Below are 27,755 nucleotides of genomic sequence, written 5' to 3' on the forward strand. Positions count from 1 at the left end.
ACTTGCAATATGGTAAAATTTATTACAGTTATAAGATTTTCATAGAAGTTACCTATTAAATGTGTACCCAAAAGACAATATTACAATATTTGGATGGAAAAAATCCTCTGTAAAGCTGTTTTATCTCTTTGTGTAAACCTCCAAACAACTTTATGTTACAAAAATATTATTTGAGCAATACATTTTTATTAAACTTTGCCTGTTTCTTTATTTATTGTACAAGTTAAAAAAAAACCAAGACCCATGGGGTTTTTCCAGGTATGCTGTGCCTAACAGAACAGTTACATGCTGCACTATAAATACACAGCAGAATCACAAAAAAAAAGAGAAAAACAATCTTTTCTTTGGCACTTGCTACTGACAAACATTTTACCAAAGCCCTTAACTTTTCAAAATAAAGAAAAGCACAAAAAAGTAACATTAGAAAGGTCAAACGAAAGCATCTGGAAGGGTGTTTGAATTCAATACAACTCCCGCAACAAAAATCCCACACAAGAAGCTATGAAAAACATGTTACAGCTCATGCAAGCACAAAATCTAACTGAAATAAACTTCAATTTTATGCTGTCATTACTTTGCCAAGTTTGGGGTACTTTGTGCATTTGCCTTAGAATTTGGTTTGCTAAAGACTTGACATCAACCAGTAATTTATGTTCTTTTCAGAAAGATTTCAAAAATTCAGTCTCCTGCCCTTTGAAATCTCGCTCACTGCTTTGGCAAGATGCAGCCTGTCTACTTGTTTCTCTGCATAATAGGTACTTATCTACATTCAACAACACTAATCTATCCTTTAAATAAAATTTCACTTGCTAATAAATACAGAATTAATTGGCAAACAGGCAGAATAATTATAATTACCTGAACCACGCCCATGCACGAATCTAGAAATATTGATCCTTTAGGTTCTTTTGATATTTTTTCATCTTTGTAGAAATTGAGATTATAGGATCCATCACCAAGCTGGATTAAGTGGAAAAATCTTCTTTTAAATGACTAGTGAAAAGAAAGAAGGGAAGAAGAACAGTGACACTAGTATTAATTAGCTTCACATTATATATTCACAAGTGTTATTTACATAGTAGGTAATAGAAAAAAAAGCTTTTACTTATAGATAACATAATCAGTATCTGCAGAAAAAAAACAGAAACCATTAACTAAAAAAAATTAACTTAGGATATCTGCAGCAGGACTGTACTATATCATTTGACAGTATTTTTGACCTATTGAAAGGTATTTAAAACTGACTCTATAATATATATAAGAGGCACACTAAAAATTATAGTTTTATATAACATACAAACAAATAAACCCCCATCAGTATTACCCAGTCCCTTTTCCACTGAAATCACACAAGTTACAGTTTCCTACAGTTAGGAAAATTTAACTCCTCGCACATACTAGATTTTTCATGGCTTTTTTTTCTGATTTACATAAAATAAAAGCAATGTTTCAGATCTATGAAGTACATACAAACTTCCCTCTTTCTTTTCATACCAATTTTTTTAGAACTAAACCACATACCACAGCTTGACCTCTCCAAGGCACAGGGATATTGAACATCAGTGCTCAGGTTTTTGTTATATGTAAGATATTCTTAAACTTACTCTCATTGTCACACTGATTGCACTGTTCATGTTGCCTTTGTACAGCCATCCTTGCTTTGTTATTCCACCCTTCTGAGACCCAAGAGATGCTGCATCCTGGAGATGAAGAAAGGAATACAGGAAGAAAGAAAAAAAGAAGAAAAAAGAGAAGGTAAGTGTTTGCATCACAGTCCATGTAGTACTTACCAATAATTTCAGAAGTAATTTTAGAAGCTGGAATAACAACAGTTATAACATAATGATGATAATGTACCATGAGTCCCTGCTGAAATTCTATAGCTTTTCCATTATTTTATTTAAAGACCTGGCATGAGATTGACCTCATCTAACTTTCACTATGTAATCTGGCCACTTCTACAGGCTTTATCTACAGCCAGCAGGATGATCCAACCTATAGATAGCTACATGTTAGTCAAGACAAATCCCAGTGAAACAGGGGAATGAGCAAACAGTCAAAACTTAAAACATTTGCTTACATTTACCTTGTAACCTTTTCAACAGAGTGTAAGAATTTTCACCAATTTCTATTGCCAAAAAGAACAATGCAAACACATGCTTATCCAAAACCTCAATCAAGATTTCTCAAACCATTTTGCTTTACATACAGTTCTTCAAAGACATTACTTTCTTAAGAATTCAGAGAATTAATTCTTGAATTGGGTCTGCCCTTTTACAGATCAGAATCAAAGCTTTGCAGAGAGAACAAGACTGAACTTGGCAGTGATGGCAAGTTCACAAACAGCAGATCCAATGCAAGCATCACACATCACACCCACTGCCTGTACCCCACATCCATCTGCCAGGGGAGGGAACTGAATGACTGCATCAAAAACCTTAGGATGCTAACAACTACCAAAAAGCAGCCCTCTGCAATCAAAACAGATCAAAAAGACAGATTTATAACTGCCACAGAATAAATATTAAATCACCAGTTCCGAGTAATCTTTTAGAGTACTACGAAGCTGACGTTACCATGGTTTCCAGTTGATACAGCCCATTTGGAAACAAAACTACTAATGAATTAGACATGCAGCAGGATTTTCATCCATATAAAGGAGAAATACTCCTGGTAATTTTTTTTACTGAAACATGCAGAATTAGCTGAGCATCCAGCTGAAAACAAAATCACAAAACATCCTCAAGTACTTTTTCTAATTCCTTTTCTCGGCTCTTAAAGAAAACATGCAACAAAACCTGATTATATAAAGGGGAGAGAGTCACTAGTACAACAACTGAACACTAAACCAAATCTTGGAATAACATGAATTTGTTTCTGGAACTGAATCAAGGAACATTCCGTAAAATGTTACTAGGTAATTTATTAACAGATTATTTAGTCTGTCTAGCTTGCATACTCGTAAGCATATGCACATGTGAACTTCAAAAAACTGTGAACAGAAGGCAAAAGATGCTTCAATCTGACCTTTTAAAATTCACAGTCAGCTTGGTACTGTTGAAGTTAGGCCCAGTAAGGATGACATGGTCATCAATTATCAGAGCATGTGATATAATGGCCCAAAGGCATAGACCAGAAATAGTCTGTAAATTTTAATGTGCCTCAAAGAGTCTCACTGTCCATGCAAGACACTTCTCTTTTTTCCTTATTTTCAAGTCTTAGCCTCCACTGCTGTTCTATTACCTAGATAATTCTTTTTCTTGTACAAGAATAAAGATACAGACACAACTTAAACCACTGGGTTTCCAAATATGACTCTATATGACTCTTCACCTCCCCTGGCATGGGGGAAGGAAAGGGTGGGCTTAAATCACCTTTACAAGTGTAAGGCCATGAGTAGATGATGAATTATTGCCAAAACTTGGCACAAAACAGCCAATGATTTTCTGTAACTTCATAAACCATGCATAGGATCACCTCACATGACTAAAATTCATTTAACCTGAGTCAACAAAAATTAAGATTTAGCTCTATTAAGACTCCAGTTCCCAGTCTCTGAGGTGCACATTTCCCAACTCTGTGTAGCTGCATGCTGTTTTCTAGCAATAGAACTGAGAGTCATTTGGGCCTCTCTAGTTACACCATTTCTTCTGTCAGGCAGAATTCCTGCCTAGAGAGCCAAGAAGCTACTGAATCTTTCCAGCTGACCATCTGTTAATACAAAGGAACCCAGGATCCAGTTGTTAACACACCACTCTCACGCTGAAAACACACTTCCTGTTTCCAACTGGTAAGGTAATTTCCTCACTTTTATCATTAGTGCTGCACGCTGTGCTGCACTTTTTAAAGTGATCTTTCCCACAAACTTGGCTCCAAAGTTTACTTCAACAGCAACTGTTTCAACAAAAACAAACCCCTATCTTGATCCCACACCGGATTGAAAAATTCCATTTGCAGACATCAACCTGATGGCCTGATAGTCTGAATTAATTTTGGATAGGTAATTTTCTCCTTTTTAATGATGCATGATTAAACTAATATGTATCTGATTCTCCTCCCTTTTAAAATAACTTTTAGCTTTTTGTTTTCTATGATTCTCTTAATAAATCAGCTTTCTTCAAACACAAAAGCGAAACAAAAAGACCAAACAACTTTCAATCTAAGGTTTGCATCTGTGCTTTTTGGCATAGAAAGATATTCATATCTGAAAGAAACACCTCTGGCATTACGTCTCCCCTTGATGAAAGAATTTATGGTCCCCCCCACTCTATTGTCCCACTAACTTCCCTTTTCCTCCTAGCATGTCCTTTCCTTGTGTTTATTTTCTAAGTTCCTCAAAGAGCAGCAGACGTCTCCTCCAGTGATTGGACTTCTGAAAAAGATACCTTGTTCCTGCCTGTTCTTACAGGACACAGGCAGTTCTCTCCACCTACATTTCCTAATAAAACACATACTACCTGCTAATAGCCAAATTATATTTTTTCAATGTTTAGCTAACTCTACCCATAATGTATTTCCTGGTAGAATTATAGTCAATTATACATCCATTTAATTTCTTAGTGTTTAACTCACTGTTTTCTAATACACTTCGGTTGTCAGAAATATTATCAGAGTAAATAATGCCAAGTCTTTCAAATGTCAGTGTAATAGTAATCATAATTATTCCCATCCTACAAATAGGAGGTTTTGGATAGAGATGCATAAAGTTATTTGTCCAAATATCACAGTGCAGATTAATAGCAGTGCTGGACAAACGTCAGCCTGGGACTCTCTGCTTGGGAATCTATCTACTCAGATGAATTCCCCAAACAGCTTCCTCACATTTAATCTTTTCATTTCATATGCAGCAGTTCTGAGTACCAGGAATTTAGAAGCAAAGCAATTGCCAAGAGGTAAAAACCACAAAAAAGAAAAATTATTTTGCTTTAATTCTTGTTTGAGATGTAAGAGTTCAAGTAACTGTAAGAAAAGGTAACAGTGGCATTTAAAAACATGTTTTGGAACAGGGTGTGGTAAAAAATAAATAAATCACAAAAATAACAGAGGCAGTTGCTGAAAAAAGTCTTTGGCATTTGAAATATACTCGAAAATTGCTTGACACTATACATCTCTCCTTTCCTTAAGTCAATGACACAAGAGAAAATATCTAGGAGTTTTACTCAACTTTTAAAGCCTTTGTTTCCATGACAGCTCCTCAAGTCTTATCCTACACTCAAATATGTGATGAATTGATTTTAGCTCACACTGTATGCTATACTGTCATGCATGCTGAAGTGTGTGTGCTGTTGTTGTGCTGGAACAGGTTCACCTATGATTTTACTCAATTCCATGACTAAACTGCAGGAAACACTTCTCTCTGGAAAGCTGCCTACATAGACACAGTATAAAACAGATTTTATGACAGCTGAAGGATTATTTGTCACCAAGTACTAAAACTTCAATTTTATTATCTGTCAAAACTTTTTCTCGCTCACCTGACAGATCTCCAGAGAACAAGGTTATTTGAAAGGAGACAAGAAAAATAACTGATTTGTTTCCCAATAAGGTGGTTCAAGCTAATCTCTGTTTTCACATATTGACATCAACACTTAACCAAACTCAAAACCTCTACACACACAACATTATTTAATGAAAACAAGAGAAAGTAAGGAATTGCTATTATCTCACCTCATCTTTATCTGCTTCTTCATCCACTTCATATAAATGAACAGGAAGCTTGTCTGGCTTTGTCCCTTTACTACAAAAGAAAAAAGCTTCTGAACTACTAGGAACTTTGTGATTAGTTATATATTTTACTGATGCAAAAATTAAGATGTTCTTTTCCTACTGAAGAGGAAAAAGCAGAAGAATAACTAGGTAAAAGCATGTATTTTTCATTAATTCTATTTCTTAGAAAGCAATTTTCCACCTTTGTACATCTGGCAGCCACGTCCTTTTTGTTCTGCTTGTTACTGTGCTCAAGTGCAACTGAAGAGAACAGATGCCTTCTCATTCACTGCACTCCTAATATCAGTAAGAATTCATACCTGCAACCAGTGGCTCCTTGCAGGACAACGCATTTTTTTTAAACTGTGGTTTCTCTTCAGGGCAAGTGAAAACCAGGTAGTGACTTGTACAAATCCTGTGAGTAGATCAGAACTCTCCAAAGGGCAAGGTAACTATTTCTTAGCTGACAGATGCAGGAGAGCAGTTAGGGAAGACATAGATCTTCCAGAGTTGGGGTATTCAGAGTATTTAGCTACTCTCAGACACTCTGAATTAAGGTTCTAATTTCTATATAGTCTTCCTACAAAATTTTGAAGAAGTGGGAAAACATTTCTCTAGCAGATGGTTTGGAAAGTTTGTAACAGATGTCTGCTAGGCTTGTGCTTTGAATCATCCTTGTGAAAACCTGCTCCAACCAACTCAGGTTCTATTCCCCAGGCTCCTAAAGGGAGTTCCAAAAGCTGCCTTTGAAGCAATGAAAACAGGATATTACCATTTTAGGTTCATCTAAACATTAGCCTGTTTTAGTTATCATACTTAAAGTCACATTGTCAGCGACAATGTCTTGTTTTGACTTGCCTGTTAATAAGGCAATGTTATGACAGTACCTTCCCAGCAAATGGTTTAACATGATATTACACATTCAAGTTCATCAATTACATCCAACAAGTCTTCATCATCTCTACTGACCATTAAACATGGATATAGCATACTTCAGTTTAGATATTATACATATGAATATACTTTTCTAATAAATAAGTCTATATTAAATGCAAAATTCCTTCACAATTTCAATTTCTCATATCACTAAACAAACTCAATAACACACTTACTTTGGAAGCTGTCGGAACTCTCCTGAGTAATCTTCATATCTATAGTTAACAATATGCCAGTCTGAATTGTAGGTTTTGATGCACTGTTTAAATGAAAACCAAGTATCAATATTAACTGGAAGATGATTAAAGGCATTTGATAGAAACAGCACAAGAAAAGCTCTTAAGATATGTCTGTTTATGAACTATTATGGTTACATATCAATCTCTGAAAATTCTGTACACTTCCTTTCTTTTGCAATAGTCTAATGCAATGGAGGTGTTTGGAACAAGTTATATGTTTCAATGGAATGTTATCATCCATGCTAGACATGTATTTAATAAAACCAGAAAATGATGAATGCACTCAGCATCTGGATTAACCATCTTCAGTCGTCCAGAAAGTTAAACCAGCTTTTTGCTGCAGCTGAAAACATGGCCAAGTCCTTAGAAAACTCAGCTGAAGCTGAAAATGTGACTGAGCCCTTAGACAGCTCAGCACAAAACCAGACACCTTATTAAAATAAAATCTTCAATTGTGCACATAGTGATACAGAAAGCCATAAACATATTTTCCTGAATTTATACTTCCAGTGCAATTAAATTAATACTTAAATTTAAACTGTATGCTTGCAGAGGTTGAAACGCAATTATGTCATTAAGTTCTGATCTAGATCACAGGAAATACCATTTTACTCCACCCATATTGTTACAACATAAAAGTACTGATTTATCTTGGCTTTGAACAAAGTAACATAAAACTGACAAAATCTGTTGACAGAAACCATTCCATAAAAAATGTTATGTTACACAATAAACCTACATATACACAAACACAGCATCCAATAAATCGTAAATATTTTCTCCGTATTTCAAAACACGAGTTTAATACTTGCCAAGCAATTGTTTCAGCAGAAACTCATTAAACTCCATTAATTACCTCTAACACTCCTCCCTCCTCTTGTCTATCCTCTTCAAATTTATCTCAGAAATGTTCAGGTTAGGTTTTAAGGGTATTTATCAGTTCTGATAAAACACTTTGATGTAGATTCAACTATGTGGAGCTCCTTCATTATTAGAGTTACAACAGACATTTACTTGTTTTAGATGTTAAAATATCAGCATAAAGCATATCAGTAGAAAACCAGTAGATAATACCCAAAAAAAAGGAAGAAAAATTGAACCTTTAGCTCCTTAAAGGCTTCAACAAGACAATAAGTGAAGAACAACCTCATAAAACCAAAGGAATGCCAACCTAAGCAAACAGTTCTGAGAAACTTTAGGGTTGAGGATATTTTTTCTACATATAGCATACAAGTTGAACAGCCACAATGAATTTTGGCCTCTGCAAGTGTTACAGTTCTGGATACCTCTGTTCCAGCAATCTGTACAAGATTATTAGAAACAAAGTAAGAATGGCTGCTGTGAGAGACTTTATCAGAAAAAACAAGTCACAATGATTCATTCCAGATTTATTGTAGATTCAATATTATGCATTGAAATCACCCACGTTCATCTGGAAAAGCCAAAATCATAATGAAGTGGAGGAGAAGCATCTGCAAAAGCCAATGACGCAAACAAAATAATTAAAGTCTATCCTGTAAAACTTCTTTTCCAGCCACCAATGGAAAAAAATACTGAGTTTTAATACTGGGTTTTCCTGGAAATTTTGCCTTGAAATAATTGACAAGTGGCAATAAATATTTTGTTCTTTTTCCAGGGCTTATTTTTCTGGGTTTTTTTAAATGGCAAATGAAGGAGAAGAAAAACAAGTCAGGTATCATATTGTTACTGCACACAGTCACATGCAACTGCAGTATTACCTCAGTTACAAACAGGCTCTGAGCTTCTTTCTCTGCATTTTCAGGAACAGTTGAACGAATGTATCGACTCTGCCGCTGCAATAATGCTGTCTGATAAACAACAAAAGCAATTAATGAAGCTTGCAATTAAAGGGGAGATGACACACTATGGCCACACTCAGTTACACCACTACAATGAAGAAAAAGCTCAGCAGAAAACATCCTATGAATATGATGTTTCAGAATAGCCAATTAGTGAGAATTTGCTTTCATTCAAGCAACATGTTCCTTCTTTCACAATAAGACTGGAATCAGTTAGAAATAGATGCCATAGGACAGTTTTTTCCACTACATTGTCAACATGGGGAAGAAAACACTAGAAAAAAATAATTCCACCATGACAACACAACTCAAACATTCTGAAGACAGACATTAAGGTAGTGTTATTACTACACATAAAAACTATTATTCAAGGAAGGTAAGAAAACCACACCAAAATAAAAGAGTCATTCAACTGCAGATCTCAAAAAATGTGACAAAAAACGAGACTAGCACTGTTTAACTGCAGGCTTAGAGAGAAGGTGTGGGTCACTGAAGTATATATACACTTCAGCCTACCAAGTCAGAACTTATTCCTATCCTATGCCAGAACTCAGAGAGGCACAGGAAGGTTGCCAGAGAGCAGGAAATATCTGTGTGACCATGAAATTCTGCTTCTCAGACCTGTGCTGAAGTAAGCCTTAGGATACATTTGTAAAGTGAAAAAGATGAAAACTTAAAATCTTCTGGACCACAAATGAAAATAACCACAGAGCAACAGAACTTGGTTTTGCACCATATGGAAAGCAATCTCATAGCTTAGGCCATCAAAGGTGAGCAAGAGAGTTTACACAGCCAGAGCCTGAATGAGGTTGTGGTCCCTCACCTGTTAGTTACAGGACTCCACACATCCAGGAAGGATCAGATAAAAATGTGACAACAAAAGGCTCCACATGTTATGTTGAAAAACAAAGGGTGCATAAGTACATTTGCTTAACTTATTTCTGTTGAGAGTCTGATCCATAAGGTGATTATCATCTTGGTCATTACCAAAGCCTCACTCCATTAACTGGGGAGGGTATTTAAGTAAGAACATTCAATTACAGTAAAGATTGAAAGGGAAAAAAAATAATCCCATAGTCATGGTCAACTCATTCATCTAGTCTAGAGCACTAAAAGAGACAATGCTAACTTCTTGGGTGGGAGAGGTGGGGAGGTATGAAAAACAAATACCACAAACCCCAAACTATTTCATGGGACCAATAAATCTTACAAACTACAGTTAAAAAAACAAAAAACCAAACTGCAAGACAATATACATTTATATGCTAACAGTGTTTAAAAATGAAGTTTTCTTAATTCTAGAAATATCTTCAAACCATAATAGATATTTATTTTCACAAGCTATGGAAATAAAAACTTCTATTAAGAGTAATAAACTTCCTTAAGACCAGAATTTCTAGATACTATTCCAATGAAATAGTCTGATATTTGATGATAAATTATTTATACTTTATATAATGTATAAATATTACATGCAGTATTTACATATATTCTACAAGCATACAATTATACTGTGCTTTCCCAAAAATATATTATCTTAAGAAAAACCAAAGACTAAGGTGACATCTTATCAGGCACTTTTCATGGGAAACCCATGAACTCATCAATCAAATTTTAACACTGTAGCATAATTTGGTAAAATTGAATTTGCTGAACATACTTTTAAAATGTCTGCTGCTGTTACCCTGATACATAACTATCAATACAATACTAAGGGCTTTTCTCTAGTTCTTGACACATAATAAGATTTTTATCTTAGTGCTGTATCAATATCAGTGACAAATCAGAAGAATTTGACTCATCAATTTTGTTCATATTAGTAATTGTCTTAATGCATCTGTCTCCTTCTCAGCACATCCATCAGCTGCAGTAGGGCATCAAAGAGCCAGGAAATGCAAAGAGTGAGGTATTGTGATTTAGAGCAAACTCCTAAAAATAACTACTTAAGCAGCACCACGATATTTTAAAAGCAAGCATGCACATAAATACAAAATTAATTCCAAAAGAAAAAATAGGAAAGGAAGGATTGTCTTCTCAACAAACTCTCTTCACAATTACTTTGGCTGAACTGGTTTGTAGAAATGAAACTTTTCAACGCTCTGTGTTTGAGTGATCATTTGATTTATGGCAGCCTCAGGAACCATAAAGTGTTTGTCTCATGCTCTCAAAGAAAATTAAAAAACCCCTTTTAATTAGTCTGCTGTCAAAACTAAGGAAGGCCACTTTTAACAAGAGCCAGGACTCACACACACTTACTTAAGGCACACAGTTAACAGATTTTACTGACACAACTTCCTGACTGAGTCCCAGGGATTTAGGATATGTTGAGGTCTCAGAATAGAGAACAGCAGCAAGAACATTTCACCAAGTCAACCAAGGAGTCCTCAGCACCCAAAACCTGATGGAATATGGATAGTGAATTTGTCCACAAGGAGTGCAGACTGCAATGGATGCTCTTTCCATCCCAAGGCTGTGTTTGCCAGTGAGACTGTTACCACAGAGGCTCATGTTCCAGATGCAGAGACAGAAATTGTTCTAAAAGACTCGGTGGAAAAGATGGCAAGCTGTGAGATCCTGCCCTTAAAATAACCATGTGTCAGAAGTGACTTGACCTTTGCAAGGGAAGTGTCAGATCCTTTGTATGGGAAGTGTCAGAACCTGTATTATAAAGTAATTTCCAAACTAAATTGATTTAGAACAGTTTGCTAAAGACTTAAGGAAAAACACCAAATAGATTTGAAAGGGAAAAAGTAATAGAGAAATTACTTTGAACATTTAAAAATTAGTTATTTGAGGAGTTTAATTTGTGCTCTCTAAAATAAGGACATTACTTGGATATTTTTTTGCTTTTCCTCTACTGAAGATATGCCTTCTCATAGAATGACCTGGATTTAGTTTTACTTCTGCAAAGTTGGCACAAGATCTATTTTCAGAAGTACTTAACTCGCATTAAATAAAAGCTGAGAGCTTTAAGTGAAAGTGTGTTAAATCCAAATGGCTCAAACCCAGAAATAACAAAGGTGAAATGATGTCTAAGCTAAAGCACCAAACTGCCTTCAAAATAACACTGTGATAACTTTGCAAAGACAAATTTAACATGGGTAGGAATGCACCCATATTTTATTTGCTACAAGCAAATTTAGCCTGAATCTGCATTATTTGACGGGACAAAGGGGAATGGATTCAAACTGAAAGGAAGCAGTTTAGATGAGATATTAGGAAAAAGTTCTTTACTGTGAGGGTGGTGAGGTACTGGAACAGGCTGCCCAGACAAGCTGTGGATGCTCCATCCCTGGAGAAGTTCAAGGCCAGGCTGGAAAGCAAACCTGAGCAAACTGGTCTAGTGGAAGGTGTTCCTGCCTGTGCGAGGGGGTTAGAACAAGATGATCTTTAAGGTTGCTTCCCACCCAAACCCTTCAATGGTTCTATGATTTCCTTTAAAAACTGAGGTAGTACTCAAAACTTACGTATTTTGAAAGGAAAAAAAAAAGGTATTTAGATAAAGGGTGACTTACTGCCAAGCACACACTACTACTGCTTTGGGTTAAGGTTTTTTTAAATAATTTACCCACTGTGCAATTAAGACAAACATCACCAATTGTGCAGTCACTGAGCATACGACTTTAACGTGACCAGCACCACCATGAAGGTGGCCTTCTTCAAACTACTGCTATTTTGTTATGAAGCCATTCCATTATTGAGCAAATTACTGAAATTCAGGTGAGAAATTTACAACAAGCCTTGAAGAGGCACAAGCTTGGATACAAGAGTATCTAATGGATATAGTAATTTACTGTTACAAAGGAATGGCTCTTCCGACCAAGAGGCTAGGAGAAGGATAGCCTTGAAAATCTGGCAGCATTGTTGTGACTGAGAGAAGCAAGAACATTAATAGAGATGTTCCAAGGGGTGGCAGAAAAGTGGTTCTATCACCATAATTAACAAACACATTGTATAGGCACCAAAAATGAAATGGAGGACAAAAATGCAGTTAAAAATGAACAGACTACAAAGCATAAACAAAGTTTAGACACCTCACTTACTAAGAATGAAAGCAAATTCAGTGATGCCAACAGCAAAACATGTCTCCAAACACAACATGTCTGCCCCTATAAATTTGTTGAGAACAAGGTAGGGAGTAACCTGGTAAGTGAATACAGTGCAGAAAACTCAGAGCTTGAGCTTGTGAAAAGCAGCTGAAACAATCTTCAAGCGGTACATTTAAAAAGACTCAATATATGGAGACAAAGTTGCTGATTAAGAGGTCTTCTGGTAACTACAGAAAAGCAAATCTTGCTATTATTTAGATATAATAGCATGAAAGAAAACAAAACCTTGAAAGAAAAAATTACAAGCCTTCTTTTTTCTTTTTTTTTTTTATTTGAAGCTCTGCACAAAGCAGAAATCACGTTCTTATGAAAAGTAAATGAACTGCTATCAAACGTATATAAAAAGAGAGAAAACAGGTTTCATAACCTCAGCTAACCACACTTGGGACAGGGGCAAATGCAGTTAAGTGGAAATCTGGACAGGCTCCTCTAACTGGATAGCTGGCTGAAGAAAAATCCTTCCAATTTTATGAGTTGTCCAAGACTGGAGCATTTTCTTGCCCAAATGTTTCTTTGGTAGTGATTTGAGCTTTTAGAGCTGCTTCTGACAGCATGTTTAGAAAACAGTCATACCTGAACAGAAAAAGAGTTATTTTCCCCCTTTGTGTTGTTTTTTCCCCCCTTCCCTCACTAGACAATTTTAATCTGGAGGAAGAGAAAAAGAGAGGATGAGAGGAAAGCTATATGTAATCCAAAAAAGGTGAGTTGCTGTGCTTTTTAATTTCTGATACGGACTAAAAATTAATATTGGTGCTCCTTTAATACTAGCTCCTCATACCTAATAAATTAAATGTCAGTTATCTAACTGCATTACCTGAAAAAATCCAAATCAAGCACAAATATTTCTCACCAATTTCTCTCTAAATAATTTAAACTTTAACATAAATTCAATGGTGGTATCATCAATGGTGCTTTTTTGAAAACATGCAGCTTCTTCTGTAATCTTCCAAAAATTCTAAAAGTGATATCTAGTACTGCAAGCTAAGTATTTTCCATGCCATTTTAAGTGCTAGTTTTAGGGCCATGCTGAACAAAATAGCCTTACTCTTAATGTCATTATAAATTAACACTGCTGGGCTTCCTTTCCAGGCAAGGGTTTTTACATTGTAATCAATTTAACCTAAGTGTGAGGAAGAACTCTGCAAAGATAAAAACTGAATGCTCTGAAAGGAAATAGCTTGAACAGGTTTCTAGACAATGGTAGGCATTTCCACCTATAAACAGTCCTAAGTGTGTTTACAGGTAGTTCTAAATGCTCTAGTTCAGTATTTTAAATTTTTCTTGAGTGGGATGAGGCCAGTATCAAACATTTGAGGCACAGCTTACCCAGGAGCTGCTCATACACTGAGTGACAGCCACAAAATAGAGCAATTAAAATAATACATGTGAAGCTGAATGGCAAACACAGATAATATGCCTTAATATTTTTAAATTATTCAAATGATACTGACAACTATATAATGAATAGTGATTTCAAACCTGTAAATATGGCTACGGAAAACTGAACAGGGTTAAAAGGTTTACCTTTCAAGTAAAAATAATAAGCACTGAGGAGTTCTCTGTTCTCTGACTTGGGAATATTTCCTTAATACATTAAATGACAGATTTAAATGCTTTGTGTTGCTGATAACAAACTAGATAGATCAAAGTAGTGCAGAAGAGTCATGTGTAAACAAAAATATTTGGAGTTAGTTTGTGCCAGCAAGTCTTCGAAGGAAATAAAAGTTTGATAATACAGTTTGGTAGCACAAACCTGTCTTCATGTAAATCACATATAAAATGAGACTCTGCCAAAACTGGGGAAACCCAGAAAACTTGTTCAGATATTATACTGATGAGGGATAAAGAAACGGGAAAACTGACTATATTCCAAAACAGTGACTACTTGAAGGAAAATCCTCCAATGTAACACACGCTTTAATGCCTGCCTGGATGAAAATCTGACCACAGAACCCAAACAAAGTATGACAAAAGCCAATACCATTTATGACAAAATTCAGTCTTTCCTTTTGAAGGATGAGACTGAGCTATGGACTAGCCTCATTCATACTGGCCTGATGATAAGAATTGCAGGAGGTCACTAGAAATAGCAGTTAAACACTTCAGCCATACCCCCAGACTGCTCAGACAAAATGCCTGGGGATATTCTTAATGGGTTTGTTTCCTCTCCATTGATAATTCAGAGCTGTTCACCACAATGCCCCTGGTAAGTGAACCAGTCAATCAGAGAAGAGCACACTTAGCAGGAGTAACCTGGATTCCTCTTGATCTGTGATACTGAGGAGACACACTGCAGAAGGGAATTTTGGTGGTGTAGCCCACTCATGTTTTTCAGTCCCAAAGCCAACACCAGGTGCAGGGTACCATCCTGAGAGAGTCTGTATTTGAAACTTGTCTCGGTACAACATCCTTTTCAAGAAGTCTTACTCCTATAAACTTCCATGTGTAGCTGGGAACACATGAAGCCCAAACTCCTCTCTAAATAACTGCAGCTTCCCAAAGCTCAAATTTTTTAGCTGAGAGTGGGAAGACTACGAGTTATTCATGTCAGAATCAAAGAAACAGAAGCCCCCAGACTGTATTAAAAAGAGAGTCCAGCTGCATTCAGGCCAATACTCTAATAGGCCAGAGAAAATTCATTACAAATTCAAGATGTAATTTATAGGATTTTAAATGTCCTTCTGTAGAAATATACCAACTCATTATCAACCTTCCCCACAGTAAACAAACGTAGCTTCAACTACTTGGTTGAATAAAATTAATTTACAGACTGTTCAGGAGTCTGCATATTTTCAAATAGACATTTTGAGTGCAGGTATGGGCATGTGGACAAGAGACTTTCCTCACTATTTACTCCAACTCCAGTGTCTAAGATTCTTAGCAGTTCTCCTAACAAGATCTACAAGAAGATTTTTTAAAAAGTGTACTGAAATAAACTATTTATTTCGATAAACATCATCATTTTACAAAAAATAACAAGATTATCACAAAGCTTGGCTCAGTCTGGCTTAATCAAGTCAGAAACTCTGTTATGTAAGGGGTATTTTACTAGAGCACAGTTTTGGCTGGGATGAAGCAGCTAAGAGTAGAAGACTGCATTTGAACAGGTTCATGTCTTTCACTATTAAGAATGGGGGGGAAAAAAATCAGTTTAAGAATTAAAGAAAGCAGATGCTTTTTTAAAACAGTCATCACATAATTTCCTACATTGGAAAGGGAGGGGGAATACCTACAAGTGACTGATTGCCTACTTCAAAAGGCAGCAAAATTGTTGAGTTGCAGTAGACCTTATAATATGGTCAGATGAGGAAATTGTGCTATTTCTTCTGTACCCAAAAGAGTTAATCAAGCAGGGTAATGGGACTCACAGCAAAGATTTTGTGCAGATTTTTGGAGCTAAAGAGAATTAAGAAACAAAGAAATAGGAAGCTATCACCTCATGGCTCCCACTACTAAAAACCTGTGGTAAAAAAAGAAACCAAACCCAAACAAACAAAAAAACCCCACAACAAAACCAGGGTGGATTAAATTACCTGGAAGTCATCATAAGGGAACAGTAGCATCTCACGAAGAGGATCATTCAAAATCTGTGTTTTCCTCTGAACAATGACATTTTCATAGTCTATTGGCTCTATAAGTTTTGGTTTTGCCTGCAGGAAAAAAAGAAAAAAATCAAAATAAATTTAGATATATTGAGGGAAAATTACAATTGTTGACTTATTCTAGAAGTTACTCTTTAAAAGATTGGCAGGATTATATTGCATCTACATCAAAAACATACAGTATTCAAAATGCAGACTTTGTCATGTTACACCATATGGGGAAGTGCAAGTGCAATTAGAGACAAGCATGCTGATTGCCTCAGAACTATTTCACAAAATCCAGTAAGCCAGAGCTTATTAGCATAATCACATATGTATTCTCACTGCAAAAAAAAATTATAAGAAAATTACTAGTCTCTTATGTTGATGGTTGCCTTTGCTTGATACAGCCCAAAAAGCTCTGATCTGGGTTTAAGAGGAATGAAAACAACCTCAGCTCAAAGACTGAGCTGTGTTTTAATTCAGCAGTAACCTGCAGCAGGGGCAAGCTAATTGACATTCCTCCTTCCTTCTATTTTTTTTTTTTTTTTTTTTCAAAATTCCCATAGGCCATCTCCTTCCCTCTTAATTGCACATGTAGCTTTCCTCAGTAACTGTGCATTGACTCCACATTAAAACTCCTTTCCACAAATGAGGCATTACAGCTGCCCCTGCACAATCAGACAGAGAAAAACCTTCACCCTGCCAAGCATTCTGTTAAGTGCTCAGATGGCAAAGCAGGTTTAGACAGAGCTCTGAACAAGGCAGCTCTGCCTTGGAGTGTGCAAACTAATGCAAAGATGGGGTTACAATCCAGCTTGAACTTTCTGCAACTAAAATCCAGCTTCACAGTAACAGACATAAAATTGCATTTTTTTCACAAGCAACAATTACAGGAGACTACAAATTATACTTTCTCAAGATCAGTGGTACTAATTTACAGGCAAGGTACATTAAAGATAGTTGTAGCAATACCAGTTTCTGTTATCATTATAAGTAAAATGACAAGACAAGCTTTATATATTGTTTTGTATAACCCATGACAATAACCTTCCAAATTCTAGTTGTCCTACACAGAACAAATATCTCTCTCAGTAACTGCTGTTGATCACTAGTATATTAATAATATTCCTGAGAAGCCCTACAGGTGTTTTCTTCAACCAAAAGTGAATCAAATAAATTTTTTTGTCAAGGAATTAGGAAAGCTTTGGTCAGAGAAAGTTACCAAAGTTTTCAGGGTTAGTCCACAGGCTATTTAAAAGCTATTTGAGATTCCCTCACATGTACCACACAGTAGTTTTATTGGCAAGAAAAATGTGGGAACATAAAAAAGCATAACAGCTGAAGAGGCAAAAAAAAAAAAAGCAAAGTCTGGAAAAATCTACCAAAAATTATGAACAAAATGTGGCTTTGTTAGGAAAAATAGCTAGCTAGCATTTACAATCATACAGGAAGGATTTACTAGAAGTTCATTGGCTATGTAACAACATACTCAGCACAGACCAATACTTCTAAGAGCCATGATTATTATGCTGTGTTTGAGATCTTTCTGCTCAGATGAGATGGAGAAGGGCTGTTCAGTTCACTCCATATTGTACTCTGACACTTTTGGAGAGCTTCTCACCTGAACCCCAGCTACTGCCTCATCTTCTCCTGTCATTCATGAACATGAGTTATCACAAAGCCAAGAACCAATGTCAGTGTCCATCAGAAAAGGCTTAGGTTAATGTTCATGCACCCTTCTGCAGCTGAAATGGTTGGACAATTTAGCTCAGAAAAGCATAAGGCCAACACAACCTAAGAGAAGGTTACATTTTCTCTAACGTACTGATTACACAAAATATTTGGGTTGCAAGTTTGCAATTGAGGACTTGGACTGCTGCAGTGAATCCCAAGCTGATGAAATTATGTGCTCCACACTTCCTTAACACCTTGTCCACCCAACTATTTGAAACATTTCCTATATACTGACACTGCAAAACTACCCCCTCACAAAATTTCAGATTCAGCAGCCCCACTCCAAAGGATTGTCATAACCAGTTCTGATTCCAAATAAACTACAGCAACTTCACCTCTTCCAACTCATTCAACTAAGGCAATAACTGTCCATTACAATTTTTCTTCCTTAAGCACAGAGAGATAACAGGACACCAAGAGCATTTCAAACTTTACTGGTCTATAAGTGAAGTACAAGGCAACACATCAGCCAGAAAACAAAACACCCTTTGCTCACCTTTCTCTCCCTTTCAGTGACAGGTCTCCCTCTACCTATCCAGGCAAGCAAGATGCCCACCTGCCAACCACTGAGCCTGAGCTCTTATGGATTACACTCTTTCTTACATTAAAGAAAGGTTTAGAGACTACTACAGCAATGTGGCCCAGGCACTCCTTTTGGTCAAGTTTCCTTTCCCATGTGACCCCTCCTTCTCAAGAGTTTGTCATGAGAAATTATACACAACTTGCTGTGGTGACAGGTTGGTCTGAGAGTGGTGCAGGATGACTGACCTTTAGGAGAAACAAAAATAAATCCTGCAAAATAAACTGTGCAGAGAAAGATCATTTGATTTGTGTAGACAGTCTCTGCAGTTAGCTGAAAAGGTTTGGCTTCACAATTGCCTTAAAGCAATTAAAAGCAGGGCTGACACCAGAAGGAGCCTTCCCCTCTCCCATGGCACGTTTCTGAGAAGTGTGGCCTTCTCACACAAAGAGCAGCAACTGAGCCAGAGCTTTGTGACAGATGAGGAGGTGATCTGGCTTGAGAGAATTCCTTCCAAGCAGGGGCCTTCCAGTCAGACTGTGTCTGAAATGCTGATCTGACGCTGTGTGACCACTTGTGGCAACTTGGGGAGCTTTTCAAAGGAAAGAATAAACACATGCTTGGTCAATATTGTCAGAAAGCTCACAAAGCAGGACAGCTATTATCTGAACTAGCAAGTGGATAGATCACAGCCCCATTTCCAGAGCCTGGTAGCAAGGGAAAGCTGTCATCTCAACTGGATTTTGACCTGGTGCTGCACATGATCAGAACTCTCATCCACTTCTCCCTGGTGCTGAAGAGCTACGTCCATCCTCCTGTTAATTCTCTTGGGAAGGTGACAGGTGAAGACTGGAAGAACCAGTCCACCACCTGGAAGAAAGCTAGTTCTAGCTTCTCTCATTTTACCAGCAAAACCAGAGGAAAAGGATTACTTTTAAAGAAAATGTAACTAAAATTATTAAACGGGCATGCAAACACACACTTGTCTAGCACAGCTAATTCAAAACCCAAAAATGCAGCTTTAAAAATCATCCAATTAATTGCAAATGCCTCTCTTTGCCCTGTAGTCACAAAACTGGCTTACCACAACTCTAAAATTCATTAAAAGGAATCTTAAAAGAATATAAGCTTTGCTTACATTTTGTATGCATGCCGTAAACACAAGATTAAAAAGAAAAATCCTCCCTCATGAGAAGCTTTTAAAGAATCTAAAGCTCACTGGAGCTGAGGTCTTAAATACAGACTTCTCCTATTTAATCAGTGAGGTACTTGATTTGCAGAAATATCATTTATGTAAAAATTAATGAAGAATTTGCTTCCTTGGGTTTCTCCTAAATGTTACTCATTTCTTTCTTAGTCATTTGTCAGATTCAAAAGGAAGAGGATGTTTTATAAGTTTGGACCAGATATGAAAAAAGAAAACAATAAACAACACACTGATACTGGCATTTAGCCAGACATAAAACAGCACAAGGAAGCAGATTCTCTCTCAGGCTCTTCTACAAAAGAAAAAAAAAAAAAAATCTGGTCTATTACTTCATGTAATATAAAAGAAAATATGATGGGTAGTAACACGATTGTTAAATATGATTTATGGACCAGCAGACACAGATAAAACTCAGCCCAGTTAAAACTGCAACATCAACTTTATAGGCACTAAAAGTCAGTCTTTACAATAAGGCTTAACTTTTCCTATTAATCTGCAGCCAACAACATTTTTATTTCTGTAATCTAGGAAAATGCCAAGAGCATAGGCGTTCATGGCTGGTCTCAAGCCAGCCAATGCTATATTTTTGAAAGATAAAAGAGCAAATTTTCTGCCATACCACTTTGGGTTTTGCCTGAGTATTATAAGGATGGAAACTTATCAGAAATAGGAAATATTTCAAAACAGCACTCATGACACCCACACAGCAAACATTTTAATCTGTCAGAATACAGTATATATATTTGGACAAGCAGTGTCAAAATTCATCAGATAAAATAAATTTTAAGCTAAGAGTTCAGTGATTACCTACACTACACATTACAGAAAAAAACCCCACAGGACATGTTTTTCTTGCATGCTTAAATTGAGACAATTGCTATTGTCCAATTCTCTTCTCAGAAAAGAAAAGATGGTAAGGCTAAGCACACTGAATATTGTTAGCCTCCTGCTACAGAACATGATTTACCTTATAAAAATATGTTTGGCTTATACACCTGCAAATTAACAACTTCCCATAAGGAATAAAATGGAGCTACAGCCACTAGCAGGAAGCAGCATATAAATAAATGAACAGGTGTTATGTATTTCTTAACAGTGGCCTGAGGAAATCCACTGTGGACATACAATAAGATTATTTAATACTAAACATGGGTAACAGCTCCATGTGTCTTACTATCCCATAATAAACTACAAATAAATTGCCCAGCTTGAGGTTTTAAAAATTAACTCAAGAAATTATTTACATTCTAGAGCTTACTTTTAACTATTACATTTTATACTGCCAGCACGTTTCCAAGCAGAAAGATGACTTCCAAAAGATCTAACTTCCCAGAAACATCATCTGTTTTGATAGGGAGTTACTACTTGTGACTATCAAAATGCAGCTGGACAGCAGGAATATTCATGCACTAACTTCTGCAACAGCTAGCACAACAACAGCAGCTCATCCCAAGCAGGGTTTGGAGGCACCACCTGGAAAATCTAAATGCTTTTTCCATGGGCTTTTCTTGCTTGTTAACCTCAAGGGCAAAGTTATGACACAATGTAATTGAAATCACAGGGACACAAAGGAGCACACACACTGACATACTGGAACTGAAAGCAGCAGATGACTCCTTCTGTGAACCCACCCACCTAATCAGGAAAAGTTAATTCTGGCACAGCACTCAATCAAATAACATTGGTTCAATAACACATGGGATGCTTCCAGTTATTGATACCCAGCTCCCTCAATATTCCAACAGACTCTCAGTTAGCTACAGTTAAAAAAATTAAATGAATGACATAAAAATAATATCACAAAATATGACATACATTAATATCACAAAAAACCTGTTGCTTCCTGACAGTTGATTCTATCTCATCTTCATAAAGAATACTTAAATTGAGTGCTAGGCAAATCACATCATATTTGCACAAAAGGAATACATCCACACTTGAAAAAATATTTCAGACAATAGTCAATGAGAAGTATTGCTAGAGTAAACCAGAAGCCTCCTGTTTCATATGCTTTGAGAATTGCTATCTAATGTAATTCCCAGGTGTTTAACCCAGAAAACAAGAAATTCTGCTGTTTAGAATATGTTACAGCAACTAGCAACTTTGTCAGTCTTAGTTATTCCCTCACTGCGCCCTGCACCAACCACAGGGTACCTACCTTCACTGTGCCAATAAAAACTGACTGCAACATCACAGCCCAATGAAATAAAAATGGACCCAAATGTCAATGTCAAATGAAACAGACCTTACTTTTTGCTGTGTGCCTGGCAGCACACTTGCTGCAGGTTACTTGCACCCCTTAATCTAGCTTTCCCCAATAACTAGACACAAGGGATCTATAACTATGCTATATGTACACTTGTGTGTATATATATATTTTTAAACAGATTAAGAACAAAAGAGTAACTGAAATGACAGTGAAGACATTTTTAATGTGACCTATGCAAAACCTAAATGTTCTTCCCTTTAAATATTGACCTTTGTGTTGAATGCATCCACTTCACCCAAAAATGAAAAAATGAGAGCAAATACTGGAGGTATATTATTCCATTAACATTAAATTAAGTAGTATTTAAAAAATTATTAACAGGTACCTAATAAATGGTTATAAGTAAACACAGTATTGTGTTATCCTTTTTTTTCTTCTTAAGTAAGTACATGTGCTTTGCTGATTAGCTGCAGTACTCCAAGTATTTGCAGAAACACTAATATCCTCTCTGAGTATTCATGGGGGAATAAAAACAATTCTAAATAAAGTTAAACATTCCAAAGGCAGGAAAGCACACAGAAGATTAGCTCATATTGTACTGATGAAAATCTGGACCAGAAATCAGAACACACCCATCCAAAAAAATCCCACATTCTACTAACAACTCTCTGAATAGAACAAAACCAAAAAAAAAAAAAAAAAAAACAAAAAAAACCAAAAAAAAACCAGTGACAAGGAAAAGAAAGTCTCTCTTACTAGCACACAAGTAAGATTTCAGTTATATACAGTAACAATTCCCCAAAAGTTACAGATGAGTATTACTAAATGCAGATGGATAAAATGTTTTAGTTCAATTCTTAAATACATAGTGTGAAGCTCAAACAAGAGAGAGGGGACACTACAATCTGAGGATCACCCCACTAACTTCAACTACAGGCAGACAAAGAGAGGACCATCAGCAGCAGCAATTAAGCATTAAATAATACTAAATGAAGTTGCAATTTTAGTAAGAACTATCAAAGTACTTCTTTCTACTGATATAAAAGTACTAATTTACCAATTTTCCTTTGAACAGAGTTAGTGGATTCATTACTATGTTCTCTTGCTGTACTATTACAGTTCCAACAGAACTAAGTGTCTAGCAGTGTTTCAGACAAAATAGTTCTTATTTGACTATTTCCCCCACAGACAGAAAATTTCCCTTTTCCTTCAGTGGAAGCTTTTTAAAAACTTTAAATTCCTAAATAATTTGCATTGAAAGAATTGAAAAATAAGTCCTTTAACAGATAGACAGATGCTTTAACAGAAGTAGTCATTAATTTTTTAGATAGTTCTTTGATCATTTAAGTAAAATTTAACTGTTACACGCACACTTTAGGAAGTTCAAAGATACATTAATTGGAAGATATGCTGGGCAAATAAAAAACAGAGGTGTTAGAAAGAGTTTTAAAGCATATGCAGTTTTCATGCTAGGTTCAAAGAGCTGTTTAAATATGCTAGATAGAAGAGGCTGAAAAGCAGCTAGTCTGAAAGCCAAATTCCAAAGTCACACTCAAAGAGAACCAAGACCCGGTAAACTAGAACAGTAAAAATCAATTAAAAAGGCAGACAACACACAGAGAATCAAACCTAAATCCTAAATGCAAATTATTCACAAGTAAGAATGCTGGAACTTCTCATCTGCATCAGATTAAGAAGTTTTTCATTGACAGAGAGAACAGGAATTATTAAAGGGAAGAGGCAGCTTGTTTAAAGAATTCTTACCAGCACAAGCACAGGACTCTCCGCTTGCACTTCACAAGGACCTGCATCCTTGCCTTTCTGTGGAGATTCTACAGTAAGCTCTTTCTTAGGATTTCTGTTTGTTCTTGCCTGCATTCTTTCATTGAAAATACAGACAGCAGCAAAACTGTATGTTTTTTGGCATCAAAGTAATCCACATGCCAGTGATTCAGTGAAAACAAAAGCTTTTTCCCTGGCACAAGCAGCACAAACTAGTCTAACTTCTCAGCTGCAGTTTGCTAAATCTGTTATGGTGGGAATGCATGACAGACAAAGGCCAGCCCCTAAACATGCTGTACTCCTCTGGGGAAGGAGAAAAAAAAAAAAAGGTGGATCCATTTTAACGCCTTAAGGTTATGAACCAAACACAAAAGAGAATGTGCATATCTAAAATTACAATGTAAAACAGGCTGAATATTTTACAGCATGTATAAAATCAAGCTTTCAATAATTCAAAAAGATTTTTAGGGTAAGAATTAGGCACTTATTGACAACAGGAAACCCTAAGTATTCTGCTTTTTAAATTTTTTTGCATTAATGTCACTTACTCAGGTGCTATTAACAATCCACCACTAACCAAGGACATTCTCCCTGAACAGATACATTGCTCTTTTTTGGGGGTAGAGTGGGCATGACCTTTTTTATCTTAGTGCTAAATCCGTATTAAAAGTTTCACTTAACACCAACTTGTCTTTACAGTAAAAATCTTACATATTCCACAAAGACACTAACTCAAAACAGAATTCAAAAAACTTAACTCTTCAACTACCAATATCCCTCTGCCTCTTTCCTCTCTTCAGGCAGTTCGCTCACTCCTGTATTGCACATTATTTGTGCTCATTCCTCACTCCTCACAACTCTTCAACACTGTAGGTGTCCGTGACTGATCAGCATCCAAAAACACAGGGATGACAACACAACAAAATCTTCAAACATTTTGAGAGAAGACACTTAGGAAGAAGACACTTCTGCAGCCATGAAGACCAGCCAGCCATCACTCGCTGCCCCTGGCCAGTACAAAACCCTGCAGGGTGTCAGCCTTGTCTTGTGAACAGCTTGCAGAAGTGTCTCTTGGCCTCAGGATATCCAGGCTACAACAGTGCTCAGTGGTTGCTCTCTTCATTCCAGTCCTTAATTACAACATAAACTCAATCACAGAATTCACAGAATCACAAGGTTGGAAGAGACCTTCAAGCTCATCAAGTCCAACTCATACCCCAACACCTCAACTAAGCCATGGCACTGAGTGCCACATCTAGTCTTTTTTTAAGCACATCCAGGGATGGTGACTCCACCACCTCCCCAGGCAACAAGTCATGCTTCAACTTTGCTTTTTTAACCCAACCTACTCTCTTACCATAGCACTACTTACAGCCACTGTCCACCACATACATACAGTGGCAAAATAAGAAGCAGCAATTTTATTGGAATCATTTCTAAGCCATTGCAAAGGAATTTTGTATGCAACCTAGCTGACATTTTTGGAAATTTTTAAGGTTTGACTACTCCAATTTCCCCACACAGTAGTTTTAGCTAAATTCCTCCTGGGAAAAAAAAAAGTGAATGGTGATGAGCAGTTTTCTCCAGGTTTTGAGAGGAATATTTTGGTTTTCCCTTTGTTTCTTTTCAACACTAATGACTTGCAACCTCCAAGTTCAAAAACCTCAGTAGCTGTATTTACCAAGCAAAAATACATCTGAGAGAAAATTCAGCTCCCTGGAGAAACATATCCTTATTTTAGACTCTCTGTCTACTAAGGAACCAGACAGCTGTGGAAACTAAGCCACCACCTTCATTCAGTTCTCAGTTCTCTTGGGACAGTTATCTCAATTCAATATAACTCACATCCTAAATTTAATTTGGCATGAACTTTTTATCTATTCTCTAATAGAAGAGAAAGTCACCTTAAACTGCAGAAAGATGATGAAGTCGTGGAGAAGCACAACTATTCTACTTTATTGCTAGTATTCTTAAGAAGGCACCACTTGAGGCACAGGTTTCTTATTCTTCAGACCTAAGACTTTGATTTCCCGTTCTCTTCCTCTTCTCTCCACACTCACACTTGTGTAACACACTCCTATTTCAGCCTGCACTCATGAAGCTGAGTCTGAACAAGTCTGAAATTGTGTCCACAATGCAACTACATTTCTAAAGAATGGACAGAAAGAAATAATAACATTTATTTATAGTCCAGACAATAATGATTGATTATGTTTCTGACTGTTTCTCTAGGAAATACAAGTTCAATCCATGTACTTTTTAAGCTGCCTTTCTCATACTGAGAAACCAAACTCCAGAAAACAGTTCTTTATAAAGCTTCATTAAGAGTTAAGAAGGAAACCAGCAGTTTAGTCAAATTTACAAAACAGATCTTCCTGTGTATAAAGCAAGGTACACAATAGTTCAGGAACATTTAGTTACACTTTTTATTTTGCACCAGCCCCCTTTGTTTTCAGAGAACGGAAGCACAGAACAGCTTAGACTAAATTACACCATTACTTGAGGATGCAGCTGCCAAACAGGAATTTGTTTCATTGAGATGGTCTGCAATTATACTTAACTGCAACCAGAAATGCACAACCCTATTATGCAAAAGGCATTTGTGAACACTCACACTAATAAAGACTTAAAAACTATATACATTGTAAGTAGTATTTCTTCTGCTTAATTTAACAAAGGATTCTTCTTCTAAATGGCAACATTATTTTACCCTACTCAGGTACTTCTCCTGAATGCATCAGGATTACTTTAATTCAGTATAAATGTGATTTTCTTTCCCTGCCGTTCTTCCTATTCTTCTCCAAATGTGATGAGGGACAAGAAGAAAGACAACAGGCTAGCATTTTTACAACATCAGTTTAAAGATATAGAAGCTATTTTTCCTTATGAATGACTCATGCAGTTTCTAGCTTTCATTTCACTCACAGATATACCATTAGAAGAGGTTCTTTCATTTAACAAAAACAGAAATGTGAGGCACTACCTTTGGATCTGTATCCTGCATGAAATAGACCTTAACTGCCAAATTGATGTGTACTTCCAACAATTTAATTAATTTTAAAATACTTAGGGGGAAAACAAACAAACAAAAACACCACAGCAAAAATATCAAAGCAAACCAAACAAACAAAATCCCAAGAGATATTGTTCATCCAGGCATCACACAGTCAAAATATTTAAGCTACTTTAATAAAGAAGTTTATTGAAACAATTTACCAATAATACAGTAAAATTCACAAAGTGAAAGATGAAAATCAGAACTTTAACACATGATGAAACTTTTATCATCTTGTTACATGACCTGTAGTTTTAACCTCCTTGAATGCAATTTTTTTAAAAAAGGAACAAAAATAATACTCAGTTTGTTGCATCAGTCAGTTAGTTACCTCAATAATGATCAACAGAAAATCCAGGAATACAGTGCACACACAGAAAATGTCACTGTGCAAAAACTGACTGCATTTCCAACATGGTTCTCAAAACTGCAGGAAATTACTAGCTAGAGACCGATCTGCAAAATAACTCACATTATTATGGAAACAATGCAATTCATCTTTTTACAAACATTGTGGCTTGAAGGACTTCACATGGTACTTTTAGGAACCATAGTTTTCACACCACTTCCAACAGCCAAATATTTGGCTCTCTTCTTGCATCATACAGTCCCAAGGAACCAACTAAGTAATTACAAAATTACATAGGTAGCAAAGTTCTCAGGAGTGCTGGCATACCCCAGTGATGCCTCCAGCCAATCTGCTGCCCAAGAGACAAAAGATTTGATTCCTTCAAATCACTTTTCACTTCAAGAACTTACTTGGCTAATGCACAACATCACATAATAAAAAGTGAGAGATGGTAAGGGAACAGGCAGCATATGAGAACTTCCTCTGAACTTTAATGGAAGAAAAG

General features: G+C 36.3%; 1 protein-coding gene across 5 annotated transcripts in view; it reads right to left on the bottom strand.

Moving 5' to 3' along the window:
• DOCK9 (dedicator of cytokinesis 9) overlaps positions 1 to 27,755 on the bottom strand; it is a 112,970-nt gene that overhangs the window by 59,157 nt on the left and 26,058 nt on the right. For 3 of the 5 annotated variants that reach the window (XM_059839263.1, XM_059839261.1, XM_059839265.1), the window contains exons 2-7: positions 16,344 to 16,460; positions 8,621 to 8,710; positions 6,819 to 6,901; positions 5,668 to 5,737; positions 1,605 to 1,700; positions 859 to 993 (exon numbers count right to left, since the gene is read on the bottom strand). In XM_059839263.1, coding sequence (XP_059695246.1) covers positions 859 to 993; positions 1,605 to 1,700; positions 5,668 to 5,737; positions 6,819 to 6,901; positions 8,621 to 8,710; positions 16,344 to 16,460 — 591 coding nt within the window. Of the gene's footprint in view, positions 1 to 858; positions 994 to 1,604; positions 1,701 to 5,667; positions 5,738 to 6,818; positions 6,902 to 8,620; positions 8,711 to 16,343; positions 16,461 to 23,828; positions 24,070 to 27,755 lie in introns of those variants that run through there. The other 2 variants (XM_059839264.1, XM_059839262.1) reach the window with 1 other exon arrangement.

The sequence above is a fragment of the Haemorhous mexicanus genome, chromosome 2 (assembly GCF_027477595.1).
Source record: "Haemorhous mexicanus isolate bHaeMex1 chromosome 2, bHaeMex1.pri, whole genome shotgun sequence".
Taxonomy (NCBI): domain Eukaryota; kingdom Metazoa; phylum Chordata; class Aves; order Passeriformes; family Fringillidae; genus Haemorhous; species Haemorhous mexicanus.